Source organism: Salvelinus fontinalis, chromosome 40 (genome assembly GCF_029448725.1).
Source record: "Salvelinus fontinalis isolate EN_2023a chromosome 40, ASM2944872v1, whole genome shotgun sequence".
Taxonomy (NCBI): Eukaryota; Metazoa; Chordata; class Actinopteri; order Salmoniformes; family Salmonidae; genus Salvelinus; species Salvelinus fontinalis.
In genome coordinates, this window is record NC_074704.1 from 3,979,630 (window position 1) to 3,999,589 (window position 19,960).

Below are 19,960 nucleotides of genomic sequence, written 5' to 3' on the forward strand. Positions count from 1 at the left end.
AATATATAAACTAATCTCCACTGTCCCACAGCCCAACCAGGCAATTTATGAACTAATCTCCACTGTCCCACAGCCCAGCCAGGCAATATATAAACTAATCTCCACTGTCCCACAGCCAAGCCAGGCAATTCATAAACTAATCTCTACTGTCCCACAGCCCAGCCAGGCCATTTATAAACGAATCTCTACTGTCCCACAGCCCAGCCAGGCAATTCACAAACTAATCTCCACTGTCCCACAGCCCAACCAGGCAATATATAAACTAATCTCCACTGTCCCACAGCCCAGCCAGGCAATATATAAACTAATCTCCACTGTCCCACAGCCCAGCCAGGCAATTTATAAACTAATCTCCACTGTCCCACAGCCCAGCCAAGCAATTCATAAACTAATCTCCACTGTCCCACAGCCCAACCAGGCAATTTATAAACTAATCTCCACTGTCCCACAGCCCAGCCAGGCAATATATAAACTAATCTCCACTGTCCCACAGCCAAGCCAGGCAATATATAAACTAATCTCTACTGTCCCACACCCCAGCCAGGCAATATATAAACTAATCTCCACTGTCCAGCCAGGCAATATATAAACTAATCTCCACTGTCCCACAGCCAAACCAGGCAATATATAAACTAATCTCCACTGTCCCACAGCCCAAACAGGCAATATATAAACTAATCTCCACTGTCGTACAGCCCAACCAGGCAATATATAAACTAATCTCCACTGTCCCACAGCCCAACCAGGCAATATATAAACTAATCTCCACTGTCCCACAGCCCAACAAGGCAATATATAAACTAATCTCCACTGTTCCACAGCCCAACCAGGCAATATATAAACTAATCTCCACTATCCCACAGCCCAACCAGGCAATATATAAACTAATCTCCACTGTCCCACAGCCCTGCCAGGCAATATATAAACTAATCTCCACTGTCCCACAGCCCAACCAGGCAATTTATAAACTAATCTCTACTGTCCCACAGCCCAACCAGGCAATATATAAACTAATCTCCACTGTCTAGCCAGGCAATTCATAAACTAATCTCCACTGTCCCACAGCCCAACCAGGCAATTTATAAACTAATCTCAACTGTCCAGCCAGGCAATTTATAAACTAATCTCCACTGTCCCACAGCCCTGCCAAGCAATTCATAAACTCATCTCCACTGTCCCACAGCCCTGCCAGGCAATTTATAAACTAATCTCTACTGTCCCACTGTCCAGCCAGGCAATTTATAAACCAATCTCCACTGTCCCACAGCCAAGCCAGGCAATATATAAACTAATCTCTACTGTCCCACACCCCAGCCAGGCAATTTATAAACTAATCTCCACTGTCCCACAGCCCAGCCATGCAGTTTATAAACTAACCTCCACTGTCACACAGCCAAGCCAGGCAATATATAAACTAATCTCCACTGTCCCACAGCCCTGCCAGGCAATTTATAAACTAATCTCCACTGTCCCACAGCCCAGCCAGGCAATTTATATACTAATCTCCACTGTCCCACAGCCCAGCCAGGCAATTTATAAACTAATCTCCACTGTCCCACTGTCCAGCCAGGCAATTTATAAACGAATCTCCACTGTCCCACAGCCCAGCCAGGCAATATATAAACTAATATCCACTGTCCCACAGCCCAACCAGGCAATATATAAACTAATCTCCACTGTCCCACAGCCAAGCCAGGCAATATATAAACTAATCTCCACTGTCCCACAGCCAAGCCAGGCAATTTATAAACTAATCTCCACTGTCCCACAGCCCAGCCAGGCAATATATAAACTAATCTCCACTGTCCCACAGCCAAGCCAGGCAATTCATAAACTAATCTCTACCGTCCCACAGCCCAGCCAGGCCATTTATAAAGGAATCTCTACTGTCCCACAGCCCAGCCAGGCAATTCACAAACTAATCTCCACTGTCCCACAGCCCAACCAGGCAATATATAAACTAATCTCCACTGTCCCACAGCCCAGCCAGGCAATTTATAAACTAATCTCCACTGTCCCACAGCCCAGCCAAGCAATTCATAAACTAATCTCCACTGTCCCACAGCCCAACCAGGCAATTTATAAACTAATCTCCACTGTCCCACAGCCCAGCCAGGCAATATATAAACTAATCTCCACTGTCCCACAGCCAAGCCAGGCAATATATAAACTAATCTCTACTGTCCCACACCCCAGCCAGGCAATATATAAACTAATCTCCACTGTCCAGTCAGGCAATATATAAACTAATCTCCACTGTCCCACAGCCAAACCAGGCAATATATAAACTAATCTCCACTGTCCCACAGCCCAAACAGGCAATATATAAACTAATCTCCACTGTCGTACAGCCCAACCAGGCAATATATAAACTAATCTCCACTGTCCCACAGCCCAACCAGGCAATATATAAACTAATCTCCACTGTCCCACAGCCCAACAAGGCAATATATAAACTAATCTCCACTGTTCCACAGCCCAACCAGGCAATATATAAACTAATCTCCACTATCCCACAGCCCAACCAGGCAATATATAAACTAATCTCCACTGTCCCACAGCCCTGCCAGGCAATATATAAACTAATCTCCACTGTCCCACAGCCCAACCAGGCAATTTATAAACTAATCTCTACTGTCCCACAGCCCAACCAGGCAATATATAAACTAATCTCCACTGTCTAGCCAGGCAATTCATAAACTAATCTCCACTGTCCCACAGCCCAACCAGGCAATTTATAAACTAATCTCAACTGTCCAGCCAGGCAATTTATAAACTAATCTCCACTGTCCCACAGCCCTGCCAAGCAATTCATAAACTCATCTCCACTGTCCCACAGCCCTGCCAGGCAATTTATAAACCAATCTCCACTGTCCCACAGCCAAGCCAGGCAATATATAAACTAATCTCTACTGTCCCACACCCCAGCCAGGCAATTTATAAACTAATCTCCACTGTCCCACAGCCCAGCCATGCAGTTTATAAACTAACCTCCACTGTCACACAGCCAAGCCAGGCAATATATAAACTAATCTCCACTGTCCCACAGCCCTGCCAGGCAATTTATAAACTAATCTCCACTGTCCCACAGCCCAGCCAGGCAATTTATATACTAATCTCCACTGTCCCACAGCCCAGCCAGGCAATTTATAAACTAATCTCCACTGTCCCACTGTCCAGCCAGGCAATTTATAAACGAATCTCCACTGTCCCACAGCCAAGCCAGGCAATATATAAACTAATCTCCACTGTCCCACAGCCAAGCCAGGCAATTTATAAACTAATCTCCACTGTCCCACAGCCAAGCCAGGCAATTTATAAACTAATCTCCACTGTCCCGCAGCCCAACCAGGCAATATATAAACTAATCTCCACTGTCCCATAGCCCAACCAGGCAATATATAAACTAATCTCCACTGTCCCATAGCCCAACCAGGCAATATATAAACTAATCTCCACTGTCCCACAGCCCAACCAGGCAATATATAAACTAATCTCCACTGTCCCACAGTCCAAGCCAGGCAAATTATAAACTAATCTCCACTGTCCCACAGCCCAGCCAGGCAATATATAAACTAATCTCCACTGTCCCACAGCCCAGCCAAGCAATTTATAAACTAATCTCCACTGTCCCACAGCCCAACCAGGCAAAATATAAACTAATATCCACTGTCCCACAGCCCAGCCAGGCAATATATAAACGAATCTCCACTGTCCCACAGCCCAACCAGGCAAAATATAAACTAATCTCCACTGTCCCACAGCCCAGCCAGGCAATTTATAAACGAATCTCCACTGTCCCACAGCCCAACCAGGCAATTTATAAACTAATCTCCACTGTCCCACAGCCCAACCAGGCAATTCATAAACTAATCTCCACTGTCCCACAGCCCAGCCAGGCAATATATAAACTAATCTCCAATGTCCCACAGCCCAGCCAGGCAATTCATAAACTAATGTCCACTGTCCCACAGCCCAACCAGGCAATTCATAAACTAATCTCCACTGTCCCACAGCCCAGCCAGGCAATATATAAACTAATCTCCACTGTCCCACAGCCCAGCCAGGCAATATATAAACTAATCTCCACTCTCCCACAGCCCAACCAGGCAATATATAAACTAATCTCCACTGTCCCACAGCCCAGCCAGGCAATTTATAAACAAATCTCCACTGTCCTACAGCCCAACCAGGCAATTTATAAACTAATCTCCACTGTCCCACAGCCAAGCCAGGCAATATATAAACTAATCTCCACTGTCCACAGCCCAGCCAGGCAATATATAAACTAATCTCCACTATCCCACAGCCCAGCCAGGCAATATATAAACTAATCTCCACTGTCCCACAGCCCAGCCAGGCAATATATAAACTAATCTCCACTGTCCCACAGCCAAGCCAGGCAATATATAAACTAATCTCCACTGTCCCACAGCCCAACCAGGCAATTCATAAACTAATCTCCACTGTCCCACAGCCCAACCAAGCAATTTATAAACTAATCTCCACTGTCCCACAGCCCAACCAGGCAATATATAAACTAATCTCCACTGTCCCACAGCCCAACCAGGCAATATATAAACTAATCTCCACTGTCCCACAGCCCAGCCAGGCAATATATAAACTAATCTCCACTGTCCCAAAGCCCAGCCAGGCAATTCATCTCCACTGTCCCACAGCCAAGCCAGGCAATATATAAACTAATCTCCACTGTCCAACAGCCCAACCAGGCAATATATAAACTAATCTCCACTGTCCCACAGCCCAGCCAGGCAATATATAAACTAATCTCCACTGTCCCACAGCCCAACCAGGCAATTTATGAACTAATCTCCACTGTCCCACAGCCCAGCCAGGCAATATATAAACTAATCTCCACTGTCCCACAGCCAAGCCAGGCAATTCATAAACTAATCTCTACTGTCCCACAGCCCAGCCAGGCCATTTATAAACGAATCTCTACTGTCCCACAGCCCAGCCAGGCAATTCACAAACTAATCTCCACTGTCCCACAGCCCAACCAGGCAATATATAAACTAATCTCCACTGTCCCACAGCCCAGCCAGGCAATATATAAACTAATCTCCACTGTCCCACAGCCCAGCCAGGCAATTTATAAACTAATCTCCACTGTCCCACAGCCCAGCCAAGCAATTCATAAACTAATCTCCACTGTCCCACAGCCCAACCAGGCAATTTATTAACTAATCTCCACTGTCCCACAGCCCAGCCAGGCAATATATAAACTAATCTCCACTGTCCCACAGCCAAGCCAGGCAATATATAAACTAATCTCTACTGTCCCACACCTCAGCCAGGCAATATATAAACTAATCTCCACTGTCCAGTCAGGCAATATATAAACTAATCTCCACTGTCCCACAGCCAAACCAGGCAATATATAAACTAATCTCCACTGTCCCACAGCCCAAACAGGCAATATATAAACTAATCTCCACTGTCGTACAGCCCAACCAGGCAATATATAAACTAATCTCCACTGTCCCACAGCCCAACCAGGCAATATATAAACTAATCTCCACTGTCCCACAGCCCAACAAGGCAATATATAAACTAATCTCCACTGTTCCACAGCCCAACCAGGCAATATATAAACTAATCTCCACTATCCCACAGCCCAACCAGGCAATATATAAACTAATCTCCACTGTCCCACAGCCCTGCCAGGCAATATATAAACTAATCTCCACTGTCCCACAGCCCAACCAGGCAATTTATAAACTAATCTCTACTGTCCCACAGCCCAACCAGGCAATATATAAACTAATCTCCACTGTCTAGCCAGGCAATTCATAAACTAATCTCCACTGTCCCACAGCCCAACCAGGCAATTTATAAACTAATCTCAACTGTCCAGCCAGGCAATTTATAAACTAATCTCCACTGTCCCACAGCCCTGCCAAGCAATTCATAAACTCATCTCCACTGTCCCACAGCCCTGCCAGGCAATTTATAAACTAATCTCTACTGTCCCACTGTCCAGCCAGGCAATTTATAAACCAATCTCCACTGTCCCACAGCCAAGCCAGGCAATATATAAACTAATCTCTACTGTCCCACACCCCAGCCAGGCAATTTATAAACTAATCTCCACTGTCCCACAGCCCAGCCATGCAGTTTATAAACTAACCTCCACTGTCACACAGCCAAGCCAGGCAATATATAAACTAATCTCCACTGTCCCACAGCCCTGCCAGGCAATTTATAAACTAATCTCCACTGTCCCACAGCCCAGCCAGGCAATTTATATACTAATCTCCACTGTCCCACAGCCCAGCCAGGCAATTTATAAACTAATCTCCACTGTCCCACTGTCCAGCCAGGCAATTTATAAACGAATCTCCACTGTCCCACAGCCCAGCCAGGCAATATATAAACTAATATCCACTGTCCCACAGCCCAACCAGGCAATATATAAACTAATCTCCACTGTCCCACAGCCAAGCCAGGCAATATATAAACTAATCTCCACTGTCCCACAGCCAAGCCAGGCAATTTATAAACTAATCTCCACTGTCCCACAGCCCAGCCAGGCAATATATAAACTAATCTCCACTGTCCCACAGCCAAGCCAGGCAATTCATAAACTAATCTCTACCGTCCCACAGCCCAGCCAGGCCATTTATAAAGGAATCTCTACTGTCCCACAGCCCAGCCAGGCAATTCACAAACTAATCTCCACTGTCCCACAGCCCAACCAGGCAATATATAAACTAATCTCCACTGTCCCACAGCCCAGCCAGGCAATATATAAACTAATCTCCACTGTCCCACAGCCCAGCCAGGCAATTTATAAACTAATCTCCACTGTCCCACAGCCCAGCCAAGCAATTCATAAACTAATCTCCACTGTCCCACAGCCCAACCAGGCAATTTATAAACTAATCTCCACTGTCCCACAGCCCAGCCAGGCAATATATAAACTAATCTCCACTGTCCCACAGCCAAGCCAGGCAATATATAAACTAATCTCTACTGTCCCACACCCCAGCCAGGCAATATATAAACTAATCTCCACTGTCCAGTCAGGCAATATATAAACTAATCTCCACTGTCCCACAGCCAAACCAGGCAATATATAAACTAATCTCCACTGTCCCACAGCCCAAACAGGCAATATATAAACTAATCTCCACTGTCGTACAGCCCAACCAGGCAATATATAAACTAATCTCCACTGTCCCACAGCCCAACCAGGCAATATATAAACTAATCTCCACTGTCCCACAGCCCAACAAGGCAATATATAAACTAATCTCCACTGTTCCACAGCCCAACCAGGCAATATATAAACTAATCTCCACTATCCCACAGCCCAACCAGGCAATATATAAACTAATCTCCACTGTCCCACAGCCCTGCCAGGCAATATATAAACTAATCTCCACTGTCCCACAGCCCAACCAGGCAATTTATAAACTAATCTCTACTGTCCCACAGCCCAACCAGGCAATATATAAACTAATCTCCACTGTCTAGCCAGGCAATTCATAAACTAATCTCCACTGTCCCACAGCCCAACCAGGCAATTTATAAACTAATCTCAACTGTCCAGCCAGGCAATTTATAAACTAATCTCCACTGTCCCACAGCCCTGCCAAGCAATTCATAAACTCATCTCCACTGTCCCACAGCCCTGCCAGGCAATTTATAAACCAATCTCCACTGTCCCACAGCCTAGCCAGGCAATATATAAACTAATCTCTACTGTCCCACACCTCAGCCAGGCAATTTATAAACTAATCTGTTCTGTCCCACAGCCCAGCCATGCAGTTTATAAACTAACCTCCACTGTCACACAGCCAAGCCAGGCAATATATAAACTAATCTCCACTGTCCCACAGCCCTGCCAGGCAATTTATAAACTAATCTCCACTGTCCCACAGCCCAGCCAGGCAATTTATATACTAATCTCCACTGTCCCACAGCCCAGCCAGGCAATTTATAAACTAATCTCCACTGTCCCACTGTCCAGCCAGGCAATTTATAAACGAATCTCCACTGTCCCACAGCCCAGCCAGGCAATATATAAACTAATATCCACTGTCCCACAGCCCAGCCAGGCAATATATAAACTAATCTCCACTGTCCCACAGCCCAACCAGGCAATATATAAACTAATCTCCACTGTCCCACAGCCAAGCCAGGCAATATTTAACTAATCTCCACTGTCCCACAGCCAAGCCAGGCAATTTATAAACTAATCTCCACTGTCCCACAGCCAAGCCAGGCAATTTATAAACTAATCTCCACTGTCCCGCAGCCAACCAGGCAATATATAAACTAATCTCCACTGTCCCATAGCCCAACCAGGCAATATATAAACTAATCTCCACTGTCCCATAGCCCAACCAGGCAATATATAAACTAATCTCCACTGTCCCACAGCCCAACCAGGCAATATATAAACTAATCTCCACTGTCCCACAGTCCAAGCCAGGCAAATTATAAACTAATCTCCACTGTCCCACAGCCCAGCCAGGCAATATATAAACGAATCTCCACTGTCCCACAGCCCAGCCAAGCAATTTATAAACTAATCTCCACTGTCCCACAGCCCAACCAGGCAAAATATAAACTAATCTCCACTGTCCCACAGCCCAGCCAGGCAATATATAAACGAATCTCCACTGTCCCACAGCCCAACCAGGCAATTCATAAACTAATCTCCACTGTCCCACAGCCCAACCAGGCAATTCATAAACTAATCTCCACTGTCCCACAGCCCAGCCAGGCAATATATAAACTAATCTCCACTGTCCCACAGCCCAGCCAGGCAATATATAAACTAATCTCCACTCTCCCACAGCCCAACCAGGCAATATATAAACTAATCTCCACTGTCCCACAGCCCAGCCAGGCAATTTATAAACAAATCTCCACTGTCCCACAGCCCAACCAGGCAATTTATAAACTAATCTCCACTGTCCCACAGCCAAGCCAGGCAATATATAAACTAATCTCCACTGTCCCACAGCCCAGCCAGGCAATATATAAACTAATCTCCACTATCCCACAGCCCAGCCAGGCAATATATAAACTAATCTCCACTGTCCCACAGCCCAGCCAGGCAATATATAAACTAATCTCCACTGTCCCACAGCCAAGCCAGGCAATTTATAAACTAATCTCCACTGTCCCACAGCCCAACCAGGCAATTCATAAACTAATCTCCACTGTCCCACAGCCCAACCAAGCAATTTATAAACTAATCTCCACTGTCCCACAGCCCAACCAGGCAATATATAAACTAATCTCCACTGTCCCACAGCCCAACCAGGCAATATATAAACTAATCTCCATTGTCCCACAGCCCAGCCAGGCAATATATAAACTAATCTCCACTGTCCCAAAGCCCAGCCAGGCAATTCATCTCCACTGTCCCACAGCCAAGCCAGGCAATATATAAACTAATCTCCACTGTCCCACAGCCCAACCAGGCAATATATAAACTAATCTCCACTGTCCCACAGCCCAGCCAGGCAATATATAAACTAATCTCCACTGTCCCACAGCCCAACCAGGCAATTTATGAACTAATCTCCACTGTCCCACAGCCCAGCCAGGCAATATATAAACTAATCTCCACTGTCCCACAGCCAAGCCAGGCATTTCATAAACTAATCTCTACTGTCCCACAGCCCAGCCAGGCCATTTATAAACGAATCTCTACTGTCCCACAGCCCAGCCAGGCAATTCACAAACTAATCTCCACTGTCCCACAGCCAAGCCAGGCAATTTATAAACTAATCTCCACTGTCCCACAGCCCAACCAGGCAATATATAAACTAATCTCCACTGTCCCACAGCCCAGCCAGGCAATATATAAACTAATCTCCACTGTCCCACAGCCCAGCCAGGCAATTTATAAACTAATATCCACTGTCCCACAGCCAAGCCAGGCAATTTATAAACTAATCTCCACTGTCCCACAGCCCAGCCAGGCAATTTATAAACTCATCTCCACTGTCCCACAGCCAAGCCAGGCAATATATAAACTAATCTCCACTATCCCACAGCCCAGCCAGGCAATTTATAAACTAATCTCCACTGTCCCACAGCCAAGCCAGGCAATATATAAACTAATCTCCACTATCCCACAGCCCAGCCAGGCAATTCATCAACTCATCTCCACTGGACGTGCTTCTAGTCCAGCATTTGGTTTGCAACAGAAAGGATTAGTAGAAATAAACCTCTGCAACTATTTTGTCTGTAAAATAATATGTGGATAGAACTTATTGTGATGATTTAATATTGAACAGTTTTTACCCTCATCATTTCAGTGCCCTTTTTGAGCTAGTTTTACCATCAATATCAATTTCAACCTGTTTGATCATCAATATCATCAGTGTAGATGAAGGAGAGGAGACGGGTTAAAGAAGGCTTTTTAAGCCTTGAGACAACTGAGACATGGATTGTGTCTGTGTGTCATTCAGAGGGTGAATAGACAAGACAGAATACTTAAGTGTCTTTGAACAGGGTGGGAGGTACAAAGCACACCTGTTCGTGTCAAGAACTGCAATGCTGCAGGGTTTTTAAAACTCAACAGTTTCCTGTGTTTATCAAGAATGGTCCACCACCAAAAGGACATCCAGACAAATTGACACAACTGTGGGAAGCATTCATGTGCAATGCTTTCGACACCTCGTAGAGTCCATGCTCCGATATACAGAACCTTCGGAAAGTATTCAGACCCCTAGACTTTTTCCACGTTTTGTTACGTTACAGCCTTATTCTAAAATTGATTAAATAAATAAAAATCCTTAGCAATCTAAACACAATACCCCATAATGACAAAGCAAAAATAGTTTTTTTAGACATTTCTGCAAATGTATTACAAATAAAAAACAGAAATATCTTTTTACACAACTATTCAGACCCTTTGCTATGATACTTCGAAATTGAGCTCAGGTACATCCTGTTCCCATTGATCATCCTTGAGATGTTTCTACAACTTGATTGGAGTCCACCTGTGGTAAATTCAATTGATTGGAGATGATTTGGAAAGGCACACACCGAGGGTTGCACATTTTGGGGAATATTCAGAGGTGGAAACTTTCCGTGGGAATATACGGGAATTAACGGGAACATATGGGAATTAACGGGAATATATGGTAATTAACGGGAATATATGTAAATTAACGGGAATATATGTAAATTAACAGGGATGTATGTAAATTAACGGGAATATATACACATGTATATTAATACAGTGGCTTGCGAAAGTATTCACCCCCTTGGCATTTTTCCTATTTTGTTGCCTTACAACCTGGAATTAAAATAGATTTTTGGGGGGGTTTGTATCATTTGATTTACACAACATGCCTACCACTTTGAAGATGCAAAATATTTTTTATTGTGAAACAAACAAGAAATAAGACAAAAAAACTGAAAACTTGAGTGTGCATAACTAGTCACCCCCCCAAAGGCAATACTTTGTAGAGCCACCTTTTGCAGCAATTACAGCTGCAAGTCTCTTGGGGTATGTCTTGTGGCAAACCTCTTCAAGGTTATAAGCGTTTCTCACAAATTAAGTGGGAAACTGTCACCAAATTACCCCAGAATGAGAGTTCTTTCGAGCAGGACAGTACCTGTGTGTTTGTTTCTCCGTCATGGTCCACCCAGGTCGTAGGCAAGGTCAAGGATAGCAGGGTTCGGTACACGAATCGGGTTCTCGGTATGTCCAGGTCCAAACGCCAACAGGTAAGTCCAAAACAGTCCAGCTCATACACGGTAAATCCAGCCAATATCTATTGTCTCTTTCTCTACGGTTCATAGATCCTTCCACCCCTCTCTTCCTCTTCCTGGTTTTCCTTGACCCTTTATCTGTGTGTCGGCTCCACCTTCTGTGGGTTCCCCTTGCTTCTGGGACTTGTAGTTTTGGCAGTCGGCCAATTTGTGATCTGTAGATCTGATCGGGGTGGCCATTTTAGTGATCAGGCAGAGCCCGTTTATTAGTTCTGCTCTCACATATCTGCCATTTATCACTCGACCCCCTTCTTTGCCACAGTCTCTATAAGCTTGGCACATCTAGCCACTGGGATTTTTGCTCATTCTTCAAGGCAAAACTGCTCCAGCTCCTTCAAGTTGGATGGGTTCTGCTGGTGTACAGCAATCTTTAAGTGATACCACAGATTCTCAATTGGATTGAGGTCTGGGCTTTGACTAGGCCATTCCAAGACATTTAAATGTTTCCCCTTAAACCACTCGAGTGTTGCTTTAGCAGTATGCTTAGGGTTATTGTCCTGCTGGAAGGTGAACCTCCGTCCCAGTCTCAAATCTCTGGAAGACTGAAACAGGTTTCCCCCAAGAATTACCCTGTATTTAGCGCCATCCATCATTCCTTCAATTCTGACCAGTTTCCCAGTCCCTGCAGATGAAAAACATCCCCACAGCATGATGCTGCCACCACCATGCTTCACTGCGGGGATGGTGTTCTCGGGGTGATGAGAGGTGTTGGGTTTGCGCCATACATAGCTTTTTCCTTGATGGCCAATAAGCTCAATTTTAGTCTCATCTGACCAGAGTACCTTCTTCCACATGTCTTTTGGCGAACTCCAAACGTGTTTGCTTATTTTTCTCTTTAAGCAATGGCTTTTTTCTGGCCACTCTTCCATAAAGCCCAGCTCTGTGGAGTGTACGGCTTCAAGTGGTCCTATGGACAGATACTCCAATCTCCGCTGTGGAGCTTTGCAGCTCTTTCAGGGTTATCGTTGGTCTCTTTGTTGCCTCTCTGATTAATACCCTCCTTGTCTGGTCCGTGAGTTTTGGTGGGCGGCCCTCTCTTGGCAGGTTTGTTGTGGTGCCATACTCTTTCCATTTTAATAAAGGATTTTATGGTGCTCCGTGGGATGTTCAAAGTGTTGTATATTTTTAATAACCCAACCCTGATCTGTACTTCTCTTCAACTTTGTTCCTGACCTGTTTAGAGAGCTCCTTGGTCTTCATGGTGCCAATTGCTTAGTGGTGTTGCAGACTCTGGGGCCTTTCAGAACAGGTGTATATATACTGAGATCATGTGACATTTAGATTGCACACAGGTGGACTTTATTTAACGAATTATGTGACTTCAGAAGGTAATTGGTTGCACCAGATCTTATTTAGGGGCTTCATAGAGGGTGAAGACGCACCATTTTCCGTTTTTTTTTGTCATTAAATTTTTTTGAAACATATTCTTTTTTTCATTTCACTTCAGCAATTTGGACAATTTTGTGTTTATGTACCATTTAAATGTAGACGTTTATTACATTGGATATATTTACCATATCATACAGAGACAGAAACATAAACCTTTTACCTTATCGTAAGTACTGTAGACATAATTGCAAATGATTAAATTCTTCCAATAGAGAAAAAATAAAAATTAGTTCCGAATTGAACTTTAGTTAAATGAGTTGACTCTTCACATGGGATAATTTCACTGAACAACAAAAAGGAATATTGAATGATCCCCAATGATCCATCGCATCTCCCAAAAAACGTTTTCAACATTCATCTGTAAAATGATAGTCTAGAAACTAAAGCTTTGGTTGTCTTCCTCTCAGGCTTCCATGTCTTCTCTCTGGACCTCATCAATGTCCACCTCTTGAACATCAGACTCCATGTCTTCTCCCTGGACCTCCTCAATGTCCACCTCTTGAACATCAGACTCTGAGGCCTCATCTTCACTGTCACCTTCCAACCTTGTTGAGGATGGCTCGTTGTCAGGCTCAAAAAGCCTCAAATTTGCCCAGATGGCCACAACTGTATTCTTCAACCCTTGTATTGGTCAGCCTGTTGTGTGCTTTGGTGTGTGTGTTCCCAAACAAGGACCAGTTGTGCTCTGAGGCGGCTGATGTTGGTGGGATTTGGAGGATGATGGAGGCAACAGGGGAAAGAGCCTCAGATCCACAAAGTCCTTTCCACCAGGTGGCTGATGAGATATGTTGGCACGACTGCCATATTGCATCTCCATCCCAAAGCCCTTGCTTGGAAGTGTACTTCGCCAGACTGCCAAGATCCTTGCCCTCATCCAGGCCAAGGTGGCGAGACACGGTAGTGATGACACCATAGTCCTTGTTGATCTCTGCACCAGACAGGATGCTCTTGCCAGCATACTTGGGGTCCAACATGTACGCTGTGGCGTGTATGGGCTTCAGGCAGAAGGGGTATTTCAGAACTGCAGTTTCCTCGGCTTGGAGCAACAGTGAAGTGGGCTGGACAGTACGGATTTCTTCTCTTATATCTGCAAGCAGAGTCGAAACATCAGTCGGGGTGGCATTGTCTCCCTCAATCCATGCAATGGCTACTGCTATACGTTTCAGGCTGCTTACCACTCTCTCCCAAAATACATCATCCAGGAGGATCCTCTTGATGGGGCTTGATATGGCCATTTCTTGGAGAGACTCCTTCCCCTCCAGGAAACTGTCAAACATGATGACAACACCACCCCAATGGGTGTTGCTGGGCAGCTTCAATGTGGTGCTTTTATTCTTCTCACTTTGCTTGGTGAGGTAGATTGCTGCTATAACTTGATGACCCTTCACATACCTAACCATTTCCTTGGTTCCCTTGTAGAGTGTATCCATTGTTTTCAGTGCCATGATGTCCTTTAGGAGCAGATTCAATGCATGAGCAGCACAGCCAATGGGTGTGATGTGAGGGTAGGACTCCTCCCACTTTAGACCAAGCAGCCTTCATGTTCACAGTCTGTCACCAGTGCAAATACCTTCTGTGGTCCAAGGTCATTGATGACTGCCTTCAGCTCATCTGCAATGTAGAGACCGGTGTGTCTGTTGTCCCTTGTGTCTGTGCTCTTGTAGAATACTGGTTGAGGGGTGGAGATGATGTAGTTAATTATGATTGCAATACAGTCTGCTTTCTCTATGATTTGCTTGACCTTCACTTGAACTCTGTTGAACTCCGCATCCAACAAATGAGTAGATAATACATGTCTGGTTGGAGGGGTGTATGCTGGGAGAACATTCAGAAATCTCTTCCAATACACATTGTCTGTGAGCGTCAGAGGTGAACCAGTTGCATACACAGCTCGAGCAAGACATTCATCAGCATTTCTCTGACTACGTTCCTCCATTGAGTCAAAGAAAACATCTGATTCCAGGAGGACCATTGCTATCGATAAGGTGTCTGATTCATCCTTTTCACCTCGAATAGAAGTAGAGGGACTTTTGTCAGAGGTTGCTTGTTGTGAGCGCTGAGGGTACTTTATGCACTTGGCCAAATGATTCTGCATCTTTGTTGCATTCTTCACATATGATTTGGCACAGTATTTGCAAATGTACACAGCTTTTCCTTCTACATTAGCTGCAGTGAAATGTCTTCACACATCAGATAGTGCCCGTGGCATTTTCCTGTAAATGTTAGAAAAGAAATTGTGAAAAAAAAAATAATAATGCAATTCCATGTACAGATAAATAGTTAAGCAGTTAGATTAAACAACTCCTTCGTAAGATAAATGTTTTTAAAATGAAACATGTATGGAAACTGGTGCAATAACACTCCTCAGTAGGCAGGTTCAAGCAAGCTAAAACCCACATGGTAGAAAAAACTAACTAGCAGAAATTGTTAAAAAGTTATAAATGATTTAAACACACTTTGCTGTAGGCTACTATTTACTAGTTAACAAGACACCATGTATGTCATATAAAATATATTCACCCCACCCAGATTTGTAATCAAAACTTACCAGAAAGCATGTAGTCCTTGGCTCAGACAGTGTGGTAGTGTGGGCTCAATAGCATCTCATTATTGTGCAAGATCTTGAGAATCAGCTGTACGTGTAATGGAAGAGTGTACTGTGCATGCAGAGGCTTGCAATTCCATTGAATTAGGGTTAGTTTAACCAAAATATGGCACAAGACCTAGAATTGCCTTATGCGTATCCCACAAAAAAGGTTTACCGTTTAAAATTCCGTTTAACCGTTTACCGTTTAAAATTCCCGAGCTTAACTTCCCATGGAAAATTGTCGGAGAATTTCCGGAAATTTACCAGAAAGTTTGCGACCCTTTGCAACCCTACACACACCTGTACAAAGTCCCACAGTGGTCAGTTCATGTCAGAGCAAAAACCTAGCCATGAGGTGGAAGGAATTGTCCGTAGAGCTCCGAGACAGGATTGTGGTGGAAGCATCATATGTTTTTCAGCAGCAGGGACTGGGAGACTAGTCAGGATCAAGGGAAAGATGAACGGAGCAAAGTGCAGAGAGATCCTTGATGAAAACCTGCTCCAGAGCTCTCAAGACCTCAGAATGGGGTGAAGACTCACTTTCCAACAGGCCAACGACCCTAAGCACAAAGTCAAGACAGTGCAGACAGAGCCCTGACTTGAACCCGATCTAACATCTCTGGAGAGATCTGAAAATAGCTGTGCAGCGACACTCCCCATCCAACCTGACAGAGCTTGGGAGGATCTGCAGAGAAGAATGGGAGAAACTCCCCAAATACAGGTGTGCCAAGCTTGTAGCGTCATACCCAAGAAGACTCGAGGCTGTAATTGCTGCCAAAGATGCTTCAACAAAAGTACTGAGTAAAGGGTCTGAAAACTTATGTAAATTTGATATTTCAGTTTTATATTTTAATAGATTTGGAAAAATTGTCATTATGGGATATTGTGTGTAGATTGATGAGGGGGAAAAATTATTTTATCAATTTTAGAATAAGGCTGTAACGTAACAAAATGTGGAAAAAGTGAAGGGGTCTGAATACTTTCCGAAATGCACTGTATATATACAGAACCAGTCAACCGTTTGGACACACCTCCTTATTAAAGGGATTTTTCTTTATTTTTACTATTTTCTACATTGTAGAATACTAGTGAAGACATCAAACTATGAAATAACACATATGGAATCATGTAGTAAACCAAAAAATTCCAGGTGACTACCTCATGAAGCTGGTTGAGAGAATGCCAAGAGTGTTCAAAGCTGTCATCAAGGCAAAGGGTGGCTACTTTGAAGAATCTAAAATATAAATACACAATACATTTATAGTATATACATCCATGATGTCATAATGATAGTTTAACCAGGTTTCTAGGATATATAGTATATTCTAGAATTCATCCATGATGTCATAATGGTAGTTTAACCAGGTTTCTAGGCTATATAGTATATTCTAGAATTCATCCATGATGTCATAATGATAGTTGAACCAGGTTTCTAGGCTATATACACTGCTCAAAAAAAATAAAGGGAACACTTAAACAACACAATGTAACTCCAAGTCAATCACACTTCTGTGAACTCAAACTGTCCACTTAGGAAGCAACACTGATTGACAATAAATGTCACATGTTGTTGTGCAAATGGAATAGACAACAGGTGGAAATTATAGGCAATTAGCAAGACACCCCCAATAAAGGAGTGGTTCTGCAGGTGGTGACCACAGACCACTTCTCAGTTCATATGCTTCCTGGCTGATGTTTTGGTCACTTTTGAATGCTGGCGGTGCTCTCACTCTAGTGGTAGCATGAGACGGAGTCTACAACCCACACAAGTGGCTCAGGTAGTGCAGCTCATCCAGGATGGCACATCAATGCGAGCTGTTGCAAGAAGGTTTGCTGTGTCTGTCAGCGTAGTGTCCAGAGCATGGAGGCGCTATCAGGAGACAGGCCAGTACATCAGGAGACGTGGAGGAGGCCGTAGGAGGGCAACAACCCAGCAGCAGGACCGCTACCTCCGCCTTTGTGCAAGGAGGAGCACTGCCAGAGCCCTGCAAAATGACCTCCAGCAGGCCACAAATGTGCATGTGTCTGCTCAAACGGTCAGAAACAGACTCCATGAGGGTGGTATGAGGGCCCGACGTCCACAGGTGGGGGTTGTGCTTACCGCCCAACACCGTGCAGGACGTTTGGCATTTGCCAGAAAACACCAAGATTGGCAAATTCGCCACTGGCGCCCTGTGCTCTTCACAGATGAAAGCAGGTTCACACTGAGCACATGAGCACATGTGACAGAGTCTGGAGACGCCGTGGAGAACGTTCTGCTGCCTGCAACATCCTCCAGCATGACCGGTTTGGCGGTGGGTCAGTCATGGTGTGGGGTGGCATTTCTTTGGGTGGCCGCACAGCCCTCCATGTGCTCGCCAGAGGTAGCCTGACTGCCACTAGGTACCGAGATGAGATCCTCAGACCCCTTGTGAGACCATATGCTGGTGCGGTTGGCCCTGGGTTCCTCCTAATGCAAGACAATGCTAGACCTCATGTGGCTGGAGTGTGTCAGCAGTTCCTGCAAGAGGAAGGCATTGATGCTATGGACTGGCCCGTCCGTTCCCCAGACCTGAATCCAATTGAGCACATCTGGGACATCATGTCTCGCTCCATCCACCAACGCCACATTGCACCACAGACTGTCCAGGAGTTGGAGGATGCTTTAGTCCAGGTCTGGGAGGAGATGCCTCAGGAGACCATCCGCCACCTCATCAGGAGCATGCCCAGGCGTTGTAGGGAGGTCATACAGGCACGTGGAGGCCACACACACTACTGAGCTTCATTTTGACTTGTTTTAAGGACATTACATCAAAGTTGGAGCAGCCTGTAGTGTGGTTTTCCACTTTAATTTTGAGTTTGACTCCAAATCCAGACCTCCATGGGTTGATACATTTGATTTCCATTGATAATTTTTGTGTGATTTTGTTGTCAGCACATTAAAATATGTAAAGAAAAAAGTATTTAATAAGAATATTTCATTCATTCAGATCTAGGATGTGTTATTTTAGTGTTCACTTTATTTTTTTGAGCAGTGTAGTATATTCTAGAATTCATCCATGATGTCATAGTGATAGTTTAACCAGGTTTCTAGGATATATAGTATATTCTAGAATTCATCCATGATGTCATAATGATAGTTTAACCAGGTTTCTAGGCTATATAGTATATTCTAGAATTAATCCATGATGTTATAATGATAGTTTAACCAGGTTTCTAGGCTATATATAGTATATTCTAGAATTCATCCATGATGTCATAATGATAGTTTAACCAGGTTTCTAGGCTATATAGTATATTCTAGAATTCATCCATGATGTCATAGTGGTAGTTTAACCAGGTTTCTAGGATATATAGTATATTCTAGAATTCATCCATGATGTCATAGTGATAGTTTAACCAGGTTTCTAGACTATATAGTATATTCTAGAATTCATCCATGATGTCATAATGATAGTTTAACCAGGTTTCTAGACTATATAGTATATTCTAGAATTCATCCATGATGTCATAATGATAGTTTAACCAGGTTTCTAGGATATATAGTATATTCTAGAATTCATCCATGATGTTATAATGATAGTTTAACCAGGTTTCTAGGATATATATTATATTCTAGAATTCATCCATGATGTCATAATGATAGTTTAACCAGGTTTCTATGATATATAGTATATTCTAGAATTCATCCATGATGTCATAATGATAGTTTAACCAGGTTTCTAGGATATATAGTATATTCTAGAATTCATCTATGTCATAATAGTTTAACCAGGTTTCAGCAGTGTATATTTTGATTTAACACTTTTGTGGTTACTACATGATTCCATATGTGTTATTTCATAGTTCTGATGTCTTCACTATTATTCTGCAATGTAGAAAATAGTACAAATAAAGAAAATCCCTTGATTGAGTAGGTGTGTCCAAACTTTTGACTGGTACTTGACAGATCCTTCCTTGTCTTGATTCTGTCCTCTTCATCATTTGAAATCAGACATCGAGATGGCTGTAATACATGATATGGTATCATAGATATTTAAAATCAGATCAGTCTGCCCCATTAGTTCCTGCCAAGGCAGCAGCTACTCTTCCTGGATGTCGAGTACAGAGACTGAGCAAAATCACTACAGAAAGAGATATTCAGACACGATTAAAAATAAATAAAAGCATTTGATCCATTAACGTTGACAGACCCCCCCCCCCCCCCCACTCTTTGTAGCTTTTTCAATTCCTACA

General features: G+C 43.8%; 1 protein-coding gene across 2 annotated transcripts in view; it reads right to left on the minus strand.

Annotated features, from left to right (window-relative positions):
- LOC129839829 (oocyte zinc finger protein XlCOF6-like) overlaps positions 1–19,960 on the minus strand; it is a 36,089-nt gene that overhangs the window by 15,187 nt on the left and 942 nt on the right. Inside the window, exon 2 of one of the 2 annotated variants that reach the window (XM_055907497.1) lies at positions 18,727–19,730. The exons of the other annotated variant lie outside the window; for it this stretch is intronic. Within the exon in view, the coding sequence (XP_055763472.1) occupies positions 19,705–19,730 (26 nt within the window). The 3' untranslated portion in view covers positions 18,727–19,704. Of the gene's footprint in view, positions 1–18,726; positions 19,731–19,960 lie in introns of those variants that run through there. 2 annotated transcript variants of the gene reach the window in all.